We start from the raw sequence: 19,598 nt of genomic DNA on the forward strand, positions 1-19,598 counted from the left end.
AGCCACTGCACGTCTCTTGCTCAGAAAGACAGAGCTGCCTGCTGCATATTCTCCAGGCTCACTTTTCGGGCTCCTCCCAAATCCTGGACCTCTCCCCTGTACCCAGGTCCCCTTGGGCTTCTGGAGACCTAAGAATGACCCCCTAACTTAGCCCAATGCCTAAGTCTGGCAAAGTCTGGTTCTAAACCTTGTTTTCCCAAACACCCTCTCCTACACTCTATCTGGGTAGCCTTAGTAAATAATAGGTGTTTCCATCTTTAAAACGAAACAAAGCAAGCAAGCTAACAAACAAACAAACAAACAAATAAAACCAAAACAGCAGTTCAATGCACACCCCGTGATGTGGGAGTGATTTCTTATTAATAAAGAAACTGCCTAAGCCCATTTGATAGGCCAACCCTTAGGTAGGCGGAGAAAACAGAATAGAATGCTGGGAGAAAGAAGCAGAATCAGGGAGTCACCATGATTCTCCCACTCCAGACAGACGCAGGTTAAGATCTTCTCTGGTAAGCCATCTCGTGGGCTACACAGATTATTAGAAATGGGTTAGATCAATATGTAAGAGCTAGCCAATAAGAGGCTAGAGCTAATGGGCCAGGCAGTGTTTAAAAGAATACAGTTTCCGTGTAATTATTCGGGGTATAAAGCTACCCGTGCGGGCGTCCGGGTGCCGGGAACGTAGCCCTGCAGCTCTAAATACAACAACCCCAGGGGCCCAGAGGCTCAGGTAGGAGCTCCCTCAGTCAAATGCACTGTTAAATGCACCATCCACTGGCTGCAGGTGATTTTTTAGCAAACCTTATTCAAATAAAATCATAATGCAGCAGAGCTCCAGGGCAGCACCCTAGACAAGAAAAAGTGCATCCATGGAAAACTTACGAAGTCCTGATAAAGCCTGGCATTCAGTTAACAGTAACAGGTGAGACTCACTTCCTGTTCGGACAATGGACTCTGGATGCAGTGAACATGTTTAGGGAGAGTGAGTGGACCACCTGCAGGGCAGCCTTCAACTGCAGCTCAGGGCAGAGCACTCACTTAGCCTACAGAGGCCCTGAGTCCCATCCCCATTGCTATCATCCTCTTCCCCAAAATTTAATTAGAAAAGAAAGGCTGTACGGGGACTTTCTGTGCTATTTTTTTTTCTACTTGCTTATAAGCATAAACCTGTCCCCAAATATTTTTAGAGTTATTAAATTGAAGCAAGTTAAAAATTCCAGTTTCTTGGGCATACAAGACATAGGAGGAGCGCAAATGGCCTGTGGTCTCAGTATTGAGGACAAGCCCCCTGAGCCTTATAGGGAGGGACAGCGCTGCTCTCTGTGGTCCCTTATTCTTCAAGAGACTCAGGAACAGCACTCAAAGAACGCCACTCCTTACTCCAGTTCCCTGCCCTGTACCTGGTATGATCTCTCTCTCCACAAACCAACCCTTCCACAATACACGCTAAACCAGCCCAGAGAGGGGCTTTGATGTTTCCAGCCGTTACTGAAATGCTCTCAGGAGTTCTGTTGTGGTCTGAATGGCTTTTCATTTAGAAAGCCTGGCAGCAGGTGGCCCTAGTAAAGCCGCTGAAACGACAGGGTTTCTCAGCTCTGGTGTTGTTAAAAGAGGCAATGTAGGCCAGGTCCCCGGCCCAGTAGTCACCATAAATATCACCCAACATTTCAAAAGAAGAATGTGTTCTGAGAGTTCAGGTATATATCTAGATCTCTCCTCCCCAGCCGGAACCCTGGCTGTCTTGGTTAATTGGGAGAGGAATGAACCATCCCTACCCTAAGCCTGAAGACCTGTGGAAGGCAGGAGGGCCCCTGGAATTAAAGCTGAGCTTTCCAACCCCACCCCACGCCTGTGCAGCTAAGTGGGGGTTAATCTGTAGTTATCCGAATTGTTTAGTGTCCCATGTTTTCCTTCAGGAGGGGCCGGGAGATGCTCAGGAAAGTTAACTTGGTTTTCTTCACTGCTCTGCACACACACACACACACACACACACACACACACACACACGCACGCACGCACGCACGCACGCATGCACGTACACGCTGGCAGCTGCTCATGAAGTCAGTACTGCTCACCCATGTGCTGTTCACTCCTTTCCACCTCCACATGCAACATGAAATCCAGTGCATTCCTCTTTCGGTTCACTTTGCTTGGCAGACCCGGTCCCCACCTCCTTCCTGCCTAGCTCCCAACCCCACTTCTGTTTTAAAGCCCACTGATATGACTGGAGCTGTTCCTGCCTTAGGGACCTCTGACCTGGTTGTTCCTGGTCAAGGCTGTTCCTCTGCCACTCCTCTCCAACCCTACCTTATCCTAAATCCTGTCCCTAAATCTTGTCCTAAATGTCACTTCTTCACTGAGGTCTCAGTCACTGTCACCTTGCCCCACTTCCACTCCGTGTTAGAGCGTGCAGGCATCGCCTGGCCTACTTCCTCTGTGCTTGCTTGTTTGAGTCCCCAAGGATGTCTGTCTATTCCCTGGGAATGGGAAACAGTGGCAGATTTAGTGATGAAGGTGGCTGACAGGGTCCACAAGATGGCCCAGTGGGTAAACACGCTTGTTTGCCAAGCCTGGCATTCTAATTATGATCTCTGGGTGCCACAGTGGAAGGAGAGAATCAATCCCCCGAAGCTGTCCTCTGACCTCTGACGTGGCACACACACTGGCATTCATACTTTATAGACACACACACACACAATAAATAAAATAATAAAAAATTAAAGAAGTTGATACACTACCACTGTGACTTTCACAGAAACAAACAAAACAGAAAGCACTGAGATCCAGGTCCTGTAGAGTCTCCATGACAAGAGACTACAACCTCAGGAGCCTAAGGATTCGGTCCAGCTCCAAAGCAACCTCAGGTTCCTTCCTGTGTTTGTTTCTCTTCCCATAATAAAGTCTAATCTCTGTTAAACTAAAATGAGAAAAAGAGCTAGAAAAACAGCAACAAACCAACAAACCAACCAACCAAAAACCTTGTGCCTTGTGATCCCCTAGAGAGAAACAGAGTGGCCACTACTTCACTCCTCACTTAGGAGACTGGGATTCAAATATAAGGAAAGAAGACAACAGCATAACCAGACCCTGCTATCGCTGGAATGGTGCATGAGGATGGAGGGTTAATGGAGAGAAGATGGAGGACACAAGGAGGATGGAGAATGGATGGGGGAGGATGGAAGAAGGATAGAGCATAGATGAAGGAAGGGAGGAGAGTAGATGGAGCAGGAAGATGGAGAGTGGAGGAAGGATTGAAGGTAGAGAGTGGGGGTTAGGAAGAGGATTGAGGGTTAGGAGGAGGATAGATAGAGAATGGATGGAAGTGGGTGAAGGGACGGTGGTTGGATGATGGAGGGTAGAGGATGGAAGAGGGTGAAAAAGGGGGAGGATACCGGGAAAGAGCAAAGAGAAGCTGATGGTATAAAGGGTGGGAGATGGAGAGAAGGAGGGTGACGGCTGGGAGATAGAGGATTGCTCTAGTCAGCTCTAAATGTTACCTTGACACAGCTTAGTGTCATCTGAGAGGAAAACCTCAATCTGAGAGGAATTGCCCTGGGCAGATTGGCATGTAGGCATGGCTTGTGGGGGCTTGTCTTGGTTATTGATCAGATGGCATGTAGGCATGGCTTGTGGGGGCTTGTTTTGGTTATTGATCAGATTGGCATGCAGGCATGGCTTCTGGGGGCTTATCTTGGTTATTAATTGGTGCAGAAGAGCCCAGCCCACTGTGGGAGGCACCATCCCTAGGCAGGTGGTTCAGGGCTGTATAAGAAAGCTAGCTAATCATAAGCCAGGGAGCAAGTCAGCCAACAGAGTTCTTCTAAGGTTTCTATTTCAGCTTCTTGTTTGAGCTCCTACCCTGACTTCCCTCGGGAATGGACTATGACTTAAAGCTGAAATAAACCTCGTCCTCCCTTAAATCATGTTTGATAAGTGTTTACCACAGCAGCAGAATGAGATCAGAGCAAGGGTGGAGAGTCGGGTGGGAGGTGGACAGGGGATGTAAGGGAAGGGTAGGAGGGAGGCAGACAGTAGATGGACGGCTGACGTAGCTTTGTGCTCCATAGTGACATTATCAGAGTCATGAGGCTAGGTCAGGCCCTCTGCCATGGTCACCTTCTGGGCTCCCAATATATGAATGGTGAAAAAGAGGCCCGGTGGGGGAAGCAGCATGGCTGAGAGCCCAGGGAACAAGTTCTAATCTCACAAAGTAGAGCTGACACTGACAGTAGGCACACTTAGATTTTAAATCCCACTAAGGGAGGGGGAAAGCCTTACTCTCCCCCCCAATTGGAATATACTCTTCGGTATATGATACACTGATAAGCTCCCACACCACAATGGGTATGAAACCAAAGCGTGGGCCTTAGAAGCCAACACAGAGTCTCCCTGCCTGATATTCCTCCCATATCACAGGACATGGCCCAGAGACTCCAGTAAGACCGAAACTGGTTTCTTAATTCCCGCTGTGCTGTTGTAAGCTCAGGAGTCTTTGCTGTGGCCCTCTTCTGTGCCCTGTGGGACATTCAGTGAGACCTCTGGACTTTTCCTAGAAGATGCCTGTGGGACCTTCCCCCCGTGGTAGTCCCACCTCGACAGCAAAGTCTTTCAGAGTTGAGATCAGACAGGCTGGCAAGAACAGGATGTGCTGTGGCTGAACACAGTGCGAGTCCCTATAAAGTGTGCTGCTGCATCCGGTCCCTTTCAGAACAGGCTGTGTCCACCAAACCTCCAAAGAGAGCCTGACCGCTGAGCCTCTTTGCCAGGGTGCTGGTTATGCAGTACTCTATGGCCTTACACTCAGGAAATGCCGTGCTAGGTCCCCGAGGTGTAAGCAGGTCCCTTCTGACCCTCTTAACTATGGCTCCACCATTCTTAATCTTTTCCAGGCCTAGCACACTTGATGCTGGGCTGAGGCGTGCTCTTGACATTTTTCTAGGTGGAGGCTCAAGCCAGCTTCATTCACCAAGTGCTCCATCCTGGAGGAGAGACCCAATGGGTGACAGCACAGGGCACTGATCGGCCTGTGTGTGTAGGCTCTGTGTTAGACAACCGATGGCTTGTGAATGGATGCAGCAACAAAGCCAGGCTCTGTGTGGAGACTTAGAGGCGCCATCCCTCCCCTCAGTATGCCATGGGAGGACAACCTCCACAGGAGAGGAACTTTGAATGCAGTAAGGCCACACACTGGGATGCAGACTGAGAAACGGAGAGTTCCAAACGGAGCAATCAGGGGAGGCTGCCTGAAGGAGGGAAACCTGGAAGAATCAAAAGCTGCTCTCCCTGCTGGCAAGCCCTGTCACTTTCCTCGCATCTAAAAACCAGAGGTCACCTAAGATGTTTCTAGACAATTCTCATACCTAGTATAGGAATGTATACCTCAAACCACCACTCAGCTACCCAGCTACCTCTGCAGACAACTCACATCCTCACAATCCCATTTTCTTTCCAGAACATGGCATCCAGGAATTCCCCTGCAAATTTCCACCTTCTTTTAGCTTCCACTCCTCAGTGCTGATGAGAGCTATGTGGTGCTGTTCTGTTTTGGACCTGGAAAGATCTCTGACCTCTCCCGGCCAATCCTCCTAAGTACTGCAGTCATAATGAGCCCAGAGCTGCAGGTAGTCCTGCCTGGACGTTAGCACCATGTTTGGAAGCAGGCTTCCGGGATCTGGTCTGGACCATTTCCAGGTCCAGTCCACAAGATTCCACATCAGGTTTCAGGACCCAGGACCCACAGTCTCAGCACCCCCACGAAAGTGGGTATGTAACCCTCCCACACCCAAGATGCTGAGCGGGCCTTACCTGCTGTAGGCAGAGAGCTCCTGTGATGGCCAGGGCTGGCTGAAACCCCAGGAGAACCGCTGGGCCGTTCCCAGGTGGTCTCTAGACAAAGGAAACAATGAGATCACTTTGAGAATCCCATGGTGGTACCCAAGTGACACAGAGCAGAGAGTGCCAGAGGCAGCAGGTCACCTTCCTTTCTTACCTTAGCCCCATGGGAGCCTGTTTCCTGCCGATGACCCCTACTCTCCACCCCACCCCTCTTGGCAGAGCATCTTAGCCAAGGCCTTCTCTACCTGGCGGACCTTCTCTACCTGAGAAGGTGGCTTCCAGCTAGAATCTTCTACCCTACCCCCTGAGGTAGTTTGAAATTAACATGGTTTCATAGGCTCATAGGGACTGGCACTATTGGGAGGTGTGGCCTTGTTGCAGTAGGTGTGGCCTTGTAGGAGTGGGTGTGGCTTTGTTGGAGGAAGTACCTTACTAAGAGATGGGCTTTGAGGTCTCAAATGCTCCAGCCAGGTCTAGTGTGACATTCACTTCCTGCTGCCTGTCAATCAAAATGCAGAACTCTCAGCTCCTTCGCTAGCACCCTGTTTGCCAGCACTTGACGATAACGGACTAAACCTCAGAAACTATGAGCCAGCCCCAGTTAAATGCTTTCCTTTATAAGAGTCGTTGTGCTCACGGTGTCTCTTCACAGCAGTAAAAACCCTAACAGGACAGTGCCCCACTCCCCAAGTCACTCCTCTCTGCTTCTGTCCCAGAATCCCCAGCTGCAAACAGTGCGTTTCTTCTCAAAGCCCATGGTGACCTCAAACCCCAAAGCACAGAGCAAAGAGCCTTGGTCTGCAGAAGGATGGTCTTTGGCCAACGGATGAGCCCCCGGTACCTTCAGACTCAACTGTTCTGTCCTGCTAGGTGGTTTGTTTTGTTTTTAGTTCCATGGTGACATCATGTAGGCAGAGTGACTTGTGATCCTTCTACCTTGGTCTCCCGAGTGTAGAGACAGTCACATGCTCCCAAGCCCAGCCCCATTCTACGTCTTGGTTGAAGCACAGTTTTGGGTGGTCTTCCTGGCCACCTGTCCTGAGACTCAGCTATACCAGTTGATCAGAAATTAACCAAGCCTGTAGTTCTAACACTGTCCCCCAGAACTTAGGGCTGTGAACAGACTTCCTATGATACTACCTGGTGCAAACTGACTTCCTTTAGCCAGGTCTGGTGGCTCACAGTCTGCAATCCCAGCACTGGGGAAGCAGAGGCAAGAGAATCAAAAGTTTAAAGCAAGAGCTTGGCAAGATGGTTTAGCAGGTAAGGCGCTTGCTGCCAAGCCTGGTGACCTGAATTTGATCCCTGGAACCTGAGTGATAGATGGAAACAACACACACACACAATAAATAATTGTAATAAATGTGTAATAAAGTGTATTTTAAAACTTGGGCCATAATGTGAACTCAAGGCAATCCTGGACAATTTAGTGAGGCTCTATCTGGACACAAACAAATAAAACCCTTTCTCACTTACGTATTTTGAGAATGCAGGAGAATGTTTGGAAGAAACAAGCATTACCCATAATCCCACTCCCAGAGGATGGCATTCTTTACAGTCTGGTACCCATGTGTCCACTTGTTTACTGTGCATAAGGGTTTTTTTTTTTGTCATTTGGGGGATCTTTTGGTAGTTTTTTGAGGGCCTTGTCTAGTCTAGCCTCAGACTTGCAGTGATCCTCCTGTCTCAGTCTTCAGAGTGACAGATTATAGATGTATGCCACCAGCAGCAGCTGCCGACTGCATGTCCCTCTTTGAAAGAGAACATAAGCTCCCTGCACTCTCTAAGCTCCCTGCGCTCTCTTCGTGAGATTCCCTTTTCAGATCACTCTAGGGGCTGGACATCCCTGGGGTCACGACAGTTGCAAGTGACGGGGTCTGCACGCCTGCTCTGCCACTGGTGATCAGTATAATCTGAGTGGATTCCGGGGCACTCAGGGCTTCGGTTTCCCCTTCTGTATCCTTGTACAAAGTGAATTTCACAACAGCATCAGCACTCAAGGGAGGCACTGTTACACTGCCACGCTTCGGTCACAAGTTCATTGCTAAAATTAAACCAAATACGGATGGATATAACATAATCCAATAATAACTTCTATCACTGAAAAGTTCATCGTTTCAAACGATGAAAACAAAAGCAACTCCCCTTTTCTGGCTATCCCGGACTGTGGATCCAACTTGGGTTCTCCCTCGGTTTCCATCTCAACTTCTGTGGAACCCCAGGTTAGCCACACCAGCCACAAGTACTCTTGCCTCCATTCTTGATGGGCAGTCTTAAAACTGTGTCTGTGTTTTAGGGAGCACGAATTAAGGGCTTTGGAGAGTTGACTTAGCATGGTTACGTGGTCCTTCATTCTTCAACAGAGAGAAGCACACCAGTGGAGAAGACCAGCTAAAGAGGGAGGAGGGGCATCCTTGAACAAGGAGAGGCGAGGCAGTGGTAGGACTCAGGCGTAGCATATGAGGTTCTGGGTTCCACAAAAAAAGGTGCTGCAGGAGCTTCCTTAGGAAGAGACATGCCTCTAACCTAGCTCCTCTGAAAGGAGGGCTCTCCTTCCATCTGCCTGTGGTCAGCCTGCTTGGAAGCAAACTGCTACCGGAGTCTACAGCAACAGCTGGGGTCAGCCTTACAGTCCTGGCCTCCTGGCTTCCCCAACCCAAGATCCACAAGCAGAAACCACCTGCTCCACCAGCCCCACCCTACTCTGCTTCCCCTCATCAGCTGCTCTGGGCCTGAAACTCTCCTCCCATCAGTGGGTCACTGTGTCCTTGCCTCTCCCAACAGAATATGATCTCCCTACCTCTTGGCTCTCCCATCTCTGTCCCAGCCCCAGGGCTAGCAGAGTGCCGGCCCCAGAACCTGGCCCTTGCCTTGAGTTACTCACTTGTGAAAAGCCCTTCCCACCCAGGTACAAAGGTGACAGAGGACAATCCAATTCTTCCAGCAAGCTGCACCAGCATTCCATCCTTGTCTGTCTGTCCAGACCGTCTTCTTAGCAGGCCCTGTTAGCCCACCCTGCTGGTTCCTGAACATGCCTCTACCATTCTCTGCCCTGTCCCTGTGCCTCGAAATCACCACCTTGCTTATATAGGAAGTCTCAAGTGCCTCCTCTGCCATGCAGACTCCCAAGATTGCTTCCATTCTCTAGGCCAGATTTAAAACAAACAAACAAACACCACCAGAGTGGGTATGGCAACTTGGCTCCCCATCTCTGCAGCTGCTCACCAGTGAATTCCTCTCAGGATGCTGGCTCACCCAAGGTGATGCTGGGGTGAGCAGGAGACAGAGGTGCACATGTAGACATGAGTCAGTGTGGGGGAGTCAAAGGTCCAGCAAACATTCGAGGTGCCTCCTCCCCCAGGACTGCAGAGGGCTTTCAGCATCACAGTACTGATTGTCTGCTGCCTGCCCCAGGGCGCCTGCCTCCCCAGCACCCTCCCTGCTGTCCCGTCTGCACAAACATCTGCCTCAGATTTGTCCAGGAACTTGAGCCAGGGCAGAATACAGCACACAACTCCAGCCCTTGGTTGGTCACTCCTCACGCATGGTCCCTCGTCAGTCAGCTGGCCTGAACACAGTGACAGTATGCTAGCAGCCCCCACCTGGTGTGTTCCTCAGCTGTCTAGGGATAAGCCCATTCCACCTAAACCCAGGGAAAGTCCCTGGAGAACTGTGTCCCATTTGTTTGTGCTACTGACTCGGTTCCTTTGGTGGCTGAGGCCACTGACCTTGTTTTAGAAGGAAGAACACCTTACCCGCTCCTATTTCCAGCTGATGTACAAATTCCGTTATTTCATCTTCTGCCTACCACAGGGTCCTAGCTCTGGCCCTCATCTAACGGTCCTTCTGGTACCTGCTAACACAAGCCACGAACAAGCAAGGGAGACAAAAGCAGAGCCTAAGTAACTGTGGTCACTGCTGGCTCCCTCCAAGGAAGGCTGTGGGGAAAGGCTAGAGGGGAGGTTGCAACCTCTTTGGGGGCCTCATATCAGATAGCCTGCCTATTAGATATTATATTATAATTTATATCAGTAGCAGAATTATAGTTATTAAGTAGCAACAAAATAATTTTATGGTTGGGAGCCCCCCACAACGTGAGGAACTATATTAAAGTATTGTAGCATTAGGAAGGTTGAGAGCCACTGGGCTAGGGTATCCGGTAGCTCAGGAGGCTGTTGGAAGTGTCTTGAAAGTCACAGAGAGAAGCTGGCAAGCAGATAGAAATTTGCTCTCCTAGAGGCTCCTGGTCAAGGTTTCTGTCTCTGCACTCTCTGCCTTGGGTCACTCCCAGTCCCCTGAAAGTGTTGTATCCTTCCATTGTAGTCTTCAGCTGGACTTCGGCAAGAGCAGGGCCTCTGTCTGAAGCTACAGTCCAGTCTGTCTCCTGGGCTTAGCCAGATCTGACCTATGCAAAACCTGACGACAATTGCAAGCCCGGAGCAGTAATGGAATGGAGCCAGATCATCTGGAGAGGCCGGGGCATCTGGGCAGCACACCAAGGCTTTGGCAGCGTGATCACACCAACAGCAGGCCCAGTCCTACGGGTGACACCATCCAGAGCCATTTCTAGGTGATCTGCAATGAAGACACTATTCTACTTGTAGTGACTAGTTTCTCTGGCCTACTCCAAGCAATACAGAAGAGGTGATTGAGAGCCGAAGGAGCCCAGATCAAGGCTCTCCTGCATTCTCTCGGCTTCCATTGCTAGGACCCCCCAGGTAACTGCCCAGACTGGATCTGAGCTGCTGTTACAAGGGCCCTGGACACTCTGTGTAAGTTGCAGTGAGGTCAGAATGGAAGGAGTGAACCATTCCCCAGGGACCCTTTTCGCACCCAACCCAATTCCCACAGAACGAACTCTGCTAATGACAACCACCCCTTTGAACCTCAACCACTGAACCGGGGGCAGCCATACACAAACAACTGGCCATGGGCGAAGCCGGCTCGGGGCGCTTGTTGTTTTCTGGTCATGCCAAGAGCCATGAATTGATTCCTCAGTAGCCTACAGGGTCTGGCCTTAGGAGAAAACTTAGAAGAGAGCACAGTAGAAAAGTTGAAATCAATGTGAATCCAGCTCTCCAAGCACAGGTGTGCCTCTCTTTAATAATGGTCATTCAAAGGGTAAGACAGGGAATGAGGCAGGAGCTGCTACTTTGAAATTGTCACCTCTAGGCTTTCGCTCGCCTTGCTAAGACGAAGACTGTCTGCATTGGGGCACACACCTCCACCGGGAAGCAACAGGTACCCCTGGACCTCACAACTGGTCCTGAGTGTTCGCCATGGATCCTTCTACAAGCCCTTGCATCAAGTGGTTCTCATCGCACGCCCCCACCCTGCCCAGTGGCATAGCTCATTTTCAGGCCCCTGTGGTGGCTTTCTTCTGCCCTCAGAGACCTCAGGTGAAATAACAGGTGCCAGCCAGCAGGAGCAAGCTCTGAAGCTCTGACATCCTCCCCCTGTCTGCCTCTTTATTCCTTTCTCTTTCTTTAGGATTTTTCCGCTTTGAAACAAGATCCCACGTAGCCCAGGTTGACCTCATACTCACTACGTAGCCACAAATGACCTTGAATTTCTGATTGTTCTGCCTCTTCCTCCTGAATACTGGGATAATTTGCACATGCCACCATGACCAATCTATGTAGTGCTGGGAACCCGTCCCAGGACTGGGTGTGTGCTGGGCAAGCACTCTACCAACTGAGCCACATCCCAAGCCCCTGCTTAGCCTCGCATACTCTTTGCCCTTGTTCAGTGGTGGTCCCAACAGTGGCTTTTCCCTTCAAGGTGGGTCTGCCTGGTATGTGACCAGGCTTAGGCAGATGGGAGCACCAAGATCTCCCTTTCTTGCCCTGGTCCCTCCTTAGGCAGAAGCAGCATCCCTCAAGTTGTCCAGCTCCTTGGTTGTCCCCTGCACCAACCAGGAATGTAGGAGCCCCAGGATTTGCAATAGCCCCGATGCCCTTCCCCAGGACATCTTCTGTCCACTGAGTGTCAAATATTGGGTCTGCAACCACCGCTTCCCCCAGGATGTGGGTTTGCAGCCCCGGGATGCAGAAACCAGCAGCCATTCCGGGGGGCACCTACAACCCTGGCCATTCACAATCTTCTCGTTAGGAGTCTCTGGTTTCCTAACACCTAATGGCCTCTCAAATGAAGTGAGCCTTAAGTGCCAATCCCAGCCTCTGAACAAGAGAGACCTTCTCTCTGAATAGCTATCTGTACCTGGTGACATCTGGGGTCTCCCCCAATGGTCGGTCATACAACACCTGAGACAAATGCTCTAATTTCATTTGGAATGAAGGAGACCGACGCCGCCGCAAGACAAGGCCTCTCTGAGACTAGCATCAAAGGCCATCATCTCCCAGCTGTGCTTGTCAAGTCTGAGCTCTGTGCTTGGGCCCCCAAGCTGCAGCAAAGTGACGCTATTTAACTGCTTAACCACTCCAGTGGAGAACCATCCCCCAAATCAATATAATTAATTGGTGTCACTCACAAAACATAGAGGTGAGGGCTCATTGTGTCTGAGAGTGCTGTCACTGCAGAGAAAACAACAGATTAAATTCCCTCCCCTCCCACCTTTGGCCTAAATTCTACTGATCATGATGTCCCTTTCTACTTTTAGTATTGTTAAAAATCTTCTATCTTGCCAGGTATGGTGATGCAGGCCTTTAATCCCAGCACTTGGGAGACAGAGGCAGACAGGTGGATCTCTAGGAGTTCAAGGCCACTACATAGCAAGTTCTGGGCTAGCTAAGGCTACATAATGAAATCCTGCCTCAAAAGAAACCAAAAATAAATAAATACTCTATTTTCCAATTTTAAGTAAGTATGTCTATATGTGTACCTCAACTTATGGTGGGGTTATGTCCTACTAAATGCACTGTCATCACCAATGGATTTAGTACCCTCATAAACCTGCTGTGAAGTTGGAAAATCTTTCTCTCTTCTCTACATCTCTCACAGTGTGTGTGTGTGTGTGTGTGTGTGTGTGTGTGTATGTATTGTGTGTGGAAATTTGCACTAATGAAAACTCTTTTTTTGTAGGGTTGGGGGAGGAAGTTGTGCCAGGAGACACATTGTATTAGGCTTCGGTTGGTCCATCATAAAGACAGTAAAACAAGGGGATTAGGGAAATGGCCCAGTGGTTAAGCACTTGCCTGCAAGCATGAGAATGGAGTTCAGAAGTAGGAGGGACATGCTAGCCTGTCTGTCTGTTCAGCCTCAGCAGGTGGAGACAGGATCCACACTGCAAGCTGGCTGGCTAAACTAGTCACATCAGCCAGCTCTGGGTTTGATTGAAGGACCCAGTCTCAGTGAATAAGGTAGAAGAAAAATGATTCCCAACTTCAACCTTGGCCTCTGCAGGCATGCATATATGTGTACATGTACTCTTCCACACGCATGTGCCCATATGTATGCAAAGACACATATGCATGCCACACCCTCCCTGTCTTTCCTTTCTCTGCTTCCTGTTGGCCATGCTATAGGCTGCCCTGCCATGAGGGACGGATGGATACCTCTGACACCAAGAACTAAACCAGGCTTTCCCTCCCTTTATGTTAATAGAGTGATCAAGGAAAGCCTTGTGAGAAAGGGATGTTTAAGGAAATACATGAAAGAGATGTATTAGGGGGCTTACAGATCATTCCTGAACCATCTAATGGCAACGCAATAAAGAGATCTCTACTTGGGAAGCTTCAGTCCGGTTGTTCACGTGCCAGCTCACAGTAATCCCATCCTGTTCCCATGCAGGTGTCGGGTCCTGCTTGCAGGAACAGACCCTTAGCAAATAGAAAAACACAAACAGTTCTCTCTAGTATCGTCCCACTGGCCTATGCACAGCAAGAACGGCAGGGCCAGTTCTTCCCGATCCAGAGCGTTGTCCCAGGCAGATGTTGAGAGAAGCACGTGTGCTTCCATCTGGCAGGGTCCTGGCATCTCCAAATGGATCCAGGAGGGTACCCAGAGTTCTGCTGCTCCTGACCAACTGTGAGCTTCAGGGGACAAGAACCATGTCTAGAACTGTGGTCCCTCCTCTGCCCCGCATCCCTCCCAGATGCCGAGCCTCTACCTCACTGCCCCCATCTTTGTTTTCATCTCGTCATGGAAAGCATCTCCCAGAGAATGAGGTAAGGAAGGGTCCCTCTTACCACACCAAGAATGAAGATGAGTTAGGACACTTCCTTTAATATGGCTGAGCTGTTGAGGTATTTCTTAGTGAGCTAGAAATGTCTTTAGTGTCTTTTCCACCACCCTGCAGCTCACAAGATCTTTGAAACAACTCTGGGATTCACAGGGATGGAGATTTGTGTTCATTTTACTGAAGACACAGGCTAAGGACAACAGCTGAGCAACTCAGCGGCTCCTCTATCACTTTGACACATCCAGCTTTGAACTGCCACAGGCAGCATGGTGGTCTGAAGATGTGCAGGATATGCAGACCTACATAAACTCTGAGGGATCCCCAGAGCATTTAACAGGGGCTTGCCTGCCCTTCTTTAAGGAAGGGTCGTGAGGGCTGAGTGCAGTGTGGGAAAAGCATGCCTTGCCACTGAGCCAACAGGTGCATTCAGCCAACTGGCAGCTCACGGCTATTAGGCCCCATGCTACGGTTGAGAAAATTGGAGGCAGATGCCAAGAAGGAAACCTTATCTAATCCCAAGCCTGATTATCCCAATTCAGACCCTAAGTGTGGTACCCAGAGCTCTGGAGCCAGTTCTACATTAGAAATCACTACTGGTGTGAAGTGTTGACTCCTAGGCTCCGAGCCTGGATATTGGGTTTAGTCAGTGGAACTGGACCCCAGGCAATCTTAGTGATGAGTCAACCGTGGGGAAAACCCAGGGAGGACATAGTAAACATCATGGAATCCCATCACTGGCAGGACCAGACAAGCCCCACGGGGTGGGTCAGACAGAATTAGGTGAGACACATGGTAGAAGTATAGGGAAATTTAGTGAACCCCCAAATACTCACTGTATGTCAAATGAATATATGAATGAAAGAGCAAAAGACATATATGGGTAGTTAAAGAAAAGTACAACAAGGTATAAAGACCAATAAATACAAAAACTTATTAATCTCCCTCAGAATTGGAGAGACATAAACTAGACTAACAAACATCATAGTTCCATTCACGGGATAAGTGAGATCCTTCTAGAGTGACCACTCTTAATGCAGATCTGGAGAAGAGGTGCTGGGGAGAAGGCTGACTCTCCTGGAAAGATGGTTTGGAGGTGCCTGTCAGAATTCCTTTTGACCAAACAGCAGTTCTAGGTTCTAGATGTTCTTCCCCTAGAGCAGAACAGCTCTGCAATGCACCCCCAGTGTCCACCGACAAGGAATAATTAGGTACTGATAGAATGGCATTCCATGTTGTGAGTGAGGTCAGTCCGCTGCACTGATATGGAAAGTACATGGCTGTGAATACAAAAGGCGCCACCATCACGAGAAGGCACGAGCAAAGGTGTGTGCTTCTTTATGTACAGGAATTGTTGACAGAACACCCCAAGAACTCATCCTGAAACTGGAATCCAGATAAAAAGATTATTTTCTCAGCACACCCCTCCTCCTTTTGTGTATGGTTTTACTCACGATGACTTCATATACCTCAGGCCAACCATGCCTAAAAATGCTAAATAGAAAACTCCAGAAATTAACAAACCATAGGTTTAAAACTGCGCGCTGTGTTAAGTAGCATGATGCAATCACATACTAAACCTTCTGTCTCATCCAGGGCCAAATCAGTCCTATGCCCAGTGGATTCACACTGTATATACAACTCATACATTAGCAATCCCAGCAAGGGTCATAATATCATGGTGCTTCTGCCAAGTAACCCTCATTTTGTTTGACAGTTTCCCCAGTGTTCATGGGTAGTGACTTTAGAATTTCCAACATGCTACTCCTGAGCGCTTTCTTTAAGTGAAGAGGTGAAATACTTGAGGGTGGTGGAAAATCTGCATTGCATCAGCCTAGGAATAAAGAAGACAGGCAACGGAAAGGACACCAGAGTCGTGCAGACAGAACCAGTCCATCACAGAGTCAACAGGTGCTTCCCAGGGCTGTGGCAAGAGCTAATTGGCCAATGTTGTTTGATGAATAGGAAATAGAAAGCTATTTCTCATACATCTTTTGAAATTAATTTCCATAATTTCCTTAAAACTTTTGAGGGTGGAGGGAACAATCCAGAAGTGATGGAAAGACCTAGAAGAAATATCACTGCATTTTGTGTGTGTCTTTTAGACTACATCATCAAAGAGAAGAAATCATAAAAGTCAACTAATCTACATACACAAATTAAGTTAAAATATCTCAGTCAGGGCAGTGGAGAGGGCTCAGTGATTGAGGTGCTTACCATACAAGCAAGAAGAGTCTGGGTCCCCAGAACTCACAGAAATGCCAGGTGGGCATAGCAGCTTGGCTGTAGTCCCAGTTCAGAAGGTGGAACCAGGGGACCCCTGGCACTAGCACTGGGTTTAACTGGAAGACCCTGCCTCAAAGAACGAGGTAAAAGAACAATCAAGAAATATCCCAGATGACAGCCTCGGGCCTCCACACGCACTCATGTTCATGCTCCCCTTTACACACACGTGTTCAAACACGTGCAAACAGGCACACACACATACCCACTGTACAAAGTACATATGAAATAAAAGAAGAAAAATCCTCACCAGAATTGTAGAATGTCATAAATATTAAAACCACTTGCTATATATAATGGAGATCTTTCTCTAAGAACTCCCATGCTGCCTCATTCCTGAAGTATCAGAATTCAGAGGCTGTTACAAGCTCTTGAGTATAAACCCAGAGTGCACTACACAGACAGACCCTGTCTCAAAGATAGATAGATAGATAGATAGATAGATAGATAGATAGATAGATAGATAGATAGATACATAAGTAGGTAATAAGGTGGGAAGGTAGGTAGGTAGGTAGAATCTGAGCAAATGCTCATAGATCTTGGGGTGTGGCTTCTGGGATCAGTCAAGAGTCCTACAGAGTGGAAGCTGAAATGACGACCTTCTACTGTTGGTCCTTTCTAAATGGTTCTTGAAGAATGAAAGGCAAGTTCAGAGAGAAATGGAGGGCATGCAGCCCCCGAGGTCCTAGGCACAGGGCTGATTCTCCAGTCCTTCCTTCAGAGATGCTCAAAGCTTCTGTGACTACGGGTCCCAAAAGTTGCCATACGTAGCCTTCTAGTCTTCTAACAAGATCAAACCAGTCCCCTAACTGGATCAAACCCAAGCTGCACTACCCTCTGAACAACCCACTCGGGGGCATCGGACTGGTTCTGGAATACTCTTCCATGACTCTGTCTCAGGGAGGATGTCTATGACTTCTCCATTGAAAATCACACGGCTCAGCTGCTCTGAAGCCCCCCCCATCTCATAAAGCAGTATCTCAGTATCACCCACTTACACAGCACCTTATCGAGCTGTTTGTTTTCTGAGAAGCACGGCCCTTATTAACTTCAGCCACTCTGCCTTGCTAATCCTTGTGTAGAGGACTTCCAGTAAAAGGTGTGACGTGATGTTTATAAATAACGCTCAAAAGTGTTGAGAGTGTTTCTCTTCACAGGAAAGAGGAGATTGTTGGAGAGAACTAAAATTAGTTTAGAAAACAGAAATAACCAGCAGTTATCCTAGGCGCAGCTGAACAGGTACTCGCAAGCACACTGGTTCCAAGAATGGCTGTTCCAACCGAGACACAGAGGTCCCCATGCTCCCTTGAGGGCAGAGGACCCTTCCTAATCCTAACCACTCCTTCAAAAGGTACAGAAATTCCCAGCTAAAAACCTCTTCTTACACTGTTTCCTAATATCAATAAAAAGCACTGGGGCCAGAAAAGACACAACATGATGATGGAATGGGAGACTTTAGGGTTGAATGATGGAAGAGTACTCAGATTCAAAACCTTCCTTGCAAAGAGACCAGAGAAGCCTGTCCACCGGTCCCCACGCTGTACCGGGCGAGCCTGGAACAGGACTCCAAGCAGAGTTTCTCAAAGCCCAGAGCATCCCAGGATCACCTGGAACTCCAGTCATGAGACCGAGCATCAGGTCTTCCCTCCTTCCTTGGCTCATGAGTCTCAGGCGTGTCCTGCGGGGCCTGAGAATCTGCATTCTGAGAATTTAAGCAATTTCCAGGCAGTTCTGTGCCACTGGTAGGGAAGAGCTCTGTCCTGCCAAGCTCCAGCTGCAGCGGGCTCTGTCTTCATCCAGGAGTTGCCCACGCGCCACTCAAAAGTAACAAGGCACAGAATCATAACACTCCAGCAAGTCCTCCTAACCTGACGGACCCACTGCTTATTCCACATCCACCTCTTCTCACAGGTGACGCTGGTGATAAACACACAAACCCCCTTTCCCTTTCAGGATCTTGTCTAGAGCCACTGCAGACCCTTGCCACACTGCCATAGGCTTTCCTATTGCATGACCGCAACCAAAACCAGGCTGTCCTGAAGCATTGTCTTAGCCTTAGCTGGTCGCCACGTTGATCTGAGTTTGATCCCTAGGACCCACAGGATGGAAGGAGAGAACTGACTACTGCAAGTGGTCCTCTGACCTCCATATGTGCACGGTGCCGCATGCTTATGCACAGACACAGACACACACACACACACACACACACACACACACACACACACACACAGCAAACATGTTTTAAAACATTGAGAGGGTCGGGAAAGTCCTATAACATGCATATGGCATGTGCCCAGCTGACTTCCCGGGCTCCTGTTGTGAGAGGTACAGGTCTCATGGAGCTGTCTAACACACACACACACACACACACACACACACACACACACACACACACACACCAGAGTGGTCCTGGGCTGTTCCATGTAAGCTGTGTGTGTGCGTGTTAGAGCATACATGTTTTCCCTATCGAGGAGCAGAGCACCACTGTGAAAAGTATCAGAGGCACAGGGCTAAATAAGAAAATGAAGCTTTTGTAATAGAAACTGAAAGGCTGAAAAGATACAGCCAATCAACCCACCAACCAATCCACAGCAAACAAAGGACTGCAGAAACTGTCAAGTCGGCCTGAGAGACCCAGAGAAAGAAGAATGAACCCAGCAGAGAGATCATCCATGTGTGAAAGAGAAACTAGCCGGGTCTACAAACACACAGGTCAAAGCTACCACCAGGACCTCCCCAAGTTCCCCCAGTCCAGTTACTTAATAGCTAAAGTTGAGCCGGTTTCAGAAGGGGCAAGATCAACTCCCAACACATTTAGCTTACGGTCCATCCAGCTCTCATCATTACAGGAGCTCTTTCTTCGAAGGGCAGTTAGCTCTGAGCAGGCAGATAGGCAGATGGCCAAAGGGCAGGAGCTTCAGGCAACAGCCACTGTTCAAGACATAGGTTGTTATCTAGCCAAGGATGATGAGACCCCGGAGGGTCTCTGTGGCCCACTGCATGGCTCAGCCCACTGCTCACGGGGAGTGGGCACACAACAAACATGAGCTCCTTGCATGACTAACTTCTCACCCGGTTTTCTTCCTCCCACACCTCTTGGAAGAGCATTCTACTTTGGAATCCAACTCAGATTGAAAGAACAAAAAAGCTGTTACCCGACTCCAAGATCGGCCTCCAACAATAAGGATCCCATGGAGGGGAAATCGTGCCAGCTTTACATACAGAGACATACTCAGCAGCAGTTGTGGGTGCTAAACACTTTAAGATTGACATTCCCTGGTTTCACGGGATTGTTTTTTTTTTAAGCTTGAAAGGACCTTCAGAAGAATACTCAGACAGGAAGGAA

At 48.9% G+C, this 19,598-nt stretch overlaps 1 protein-coding gene across 6 annotated transcripts in view; it reads right to left on the bottom strand.

The window, feature by feature from the left end:
• The window catches only part of Gas7 (growth arrest specific 7), a 231,923-nt gene that overhangs the window by 53,328 nt on the left and 158,997 nt on the right, over positions 1-19,598 (bottom strand). For all 6 annotated transcript variants that reach the window (XM_075992118.1, XM_075992122.1, XM_075992119.1 and 3 more), the window contains exon 3: positions 5,803-5,883. In XM_075992118.1, coding sequence (XP_075848233.1) covers positions 5,803-5,883 — 81 coding nt within the window. The remainder of the gene's footprint in view (positions 1-5,802; positions 5,884-19,598) is intronic.

This window comes from Microtus pennsylvanicus, chromosome 11 (genome assembly GCF_037038515.1).
Source record: "Microtus pennsylvanicus isolate mMicPen1 chromosome 11, mMicPen1.hap1, whole genome shotgun sequence".
NCBI classification, from domain to species: Eukaryota; Metazoa; Chordata; class Mammalia; order Rodentia; family Cricetidae; genus Microtus; species Microtus pennsylvanicus.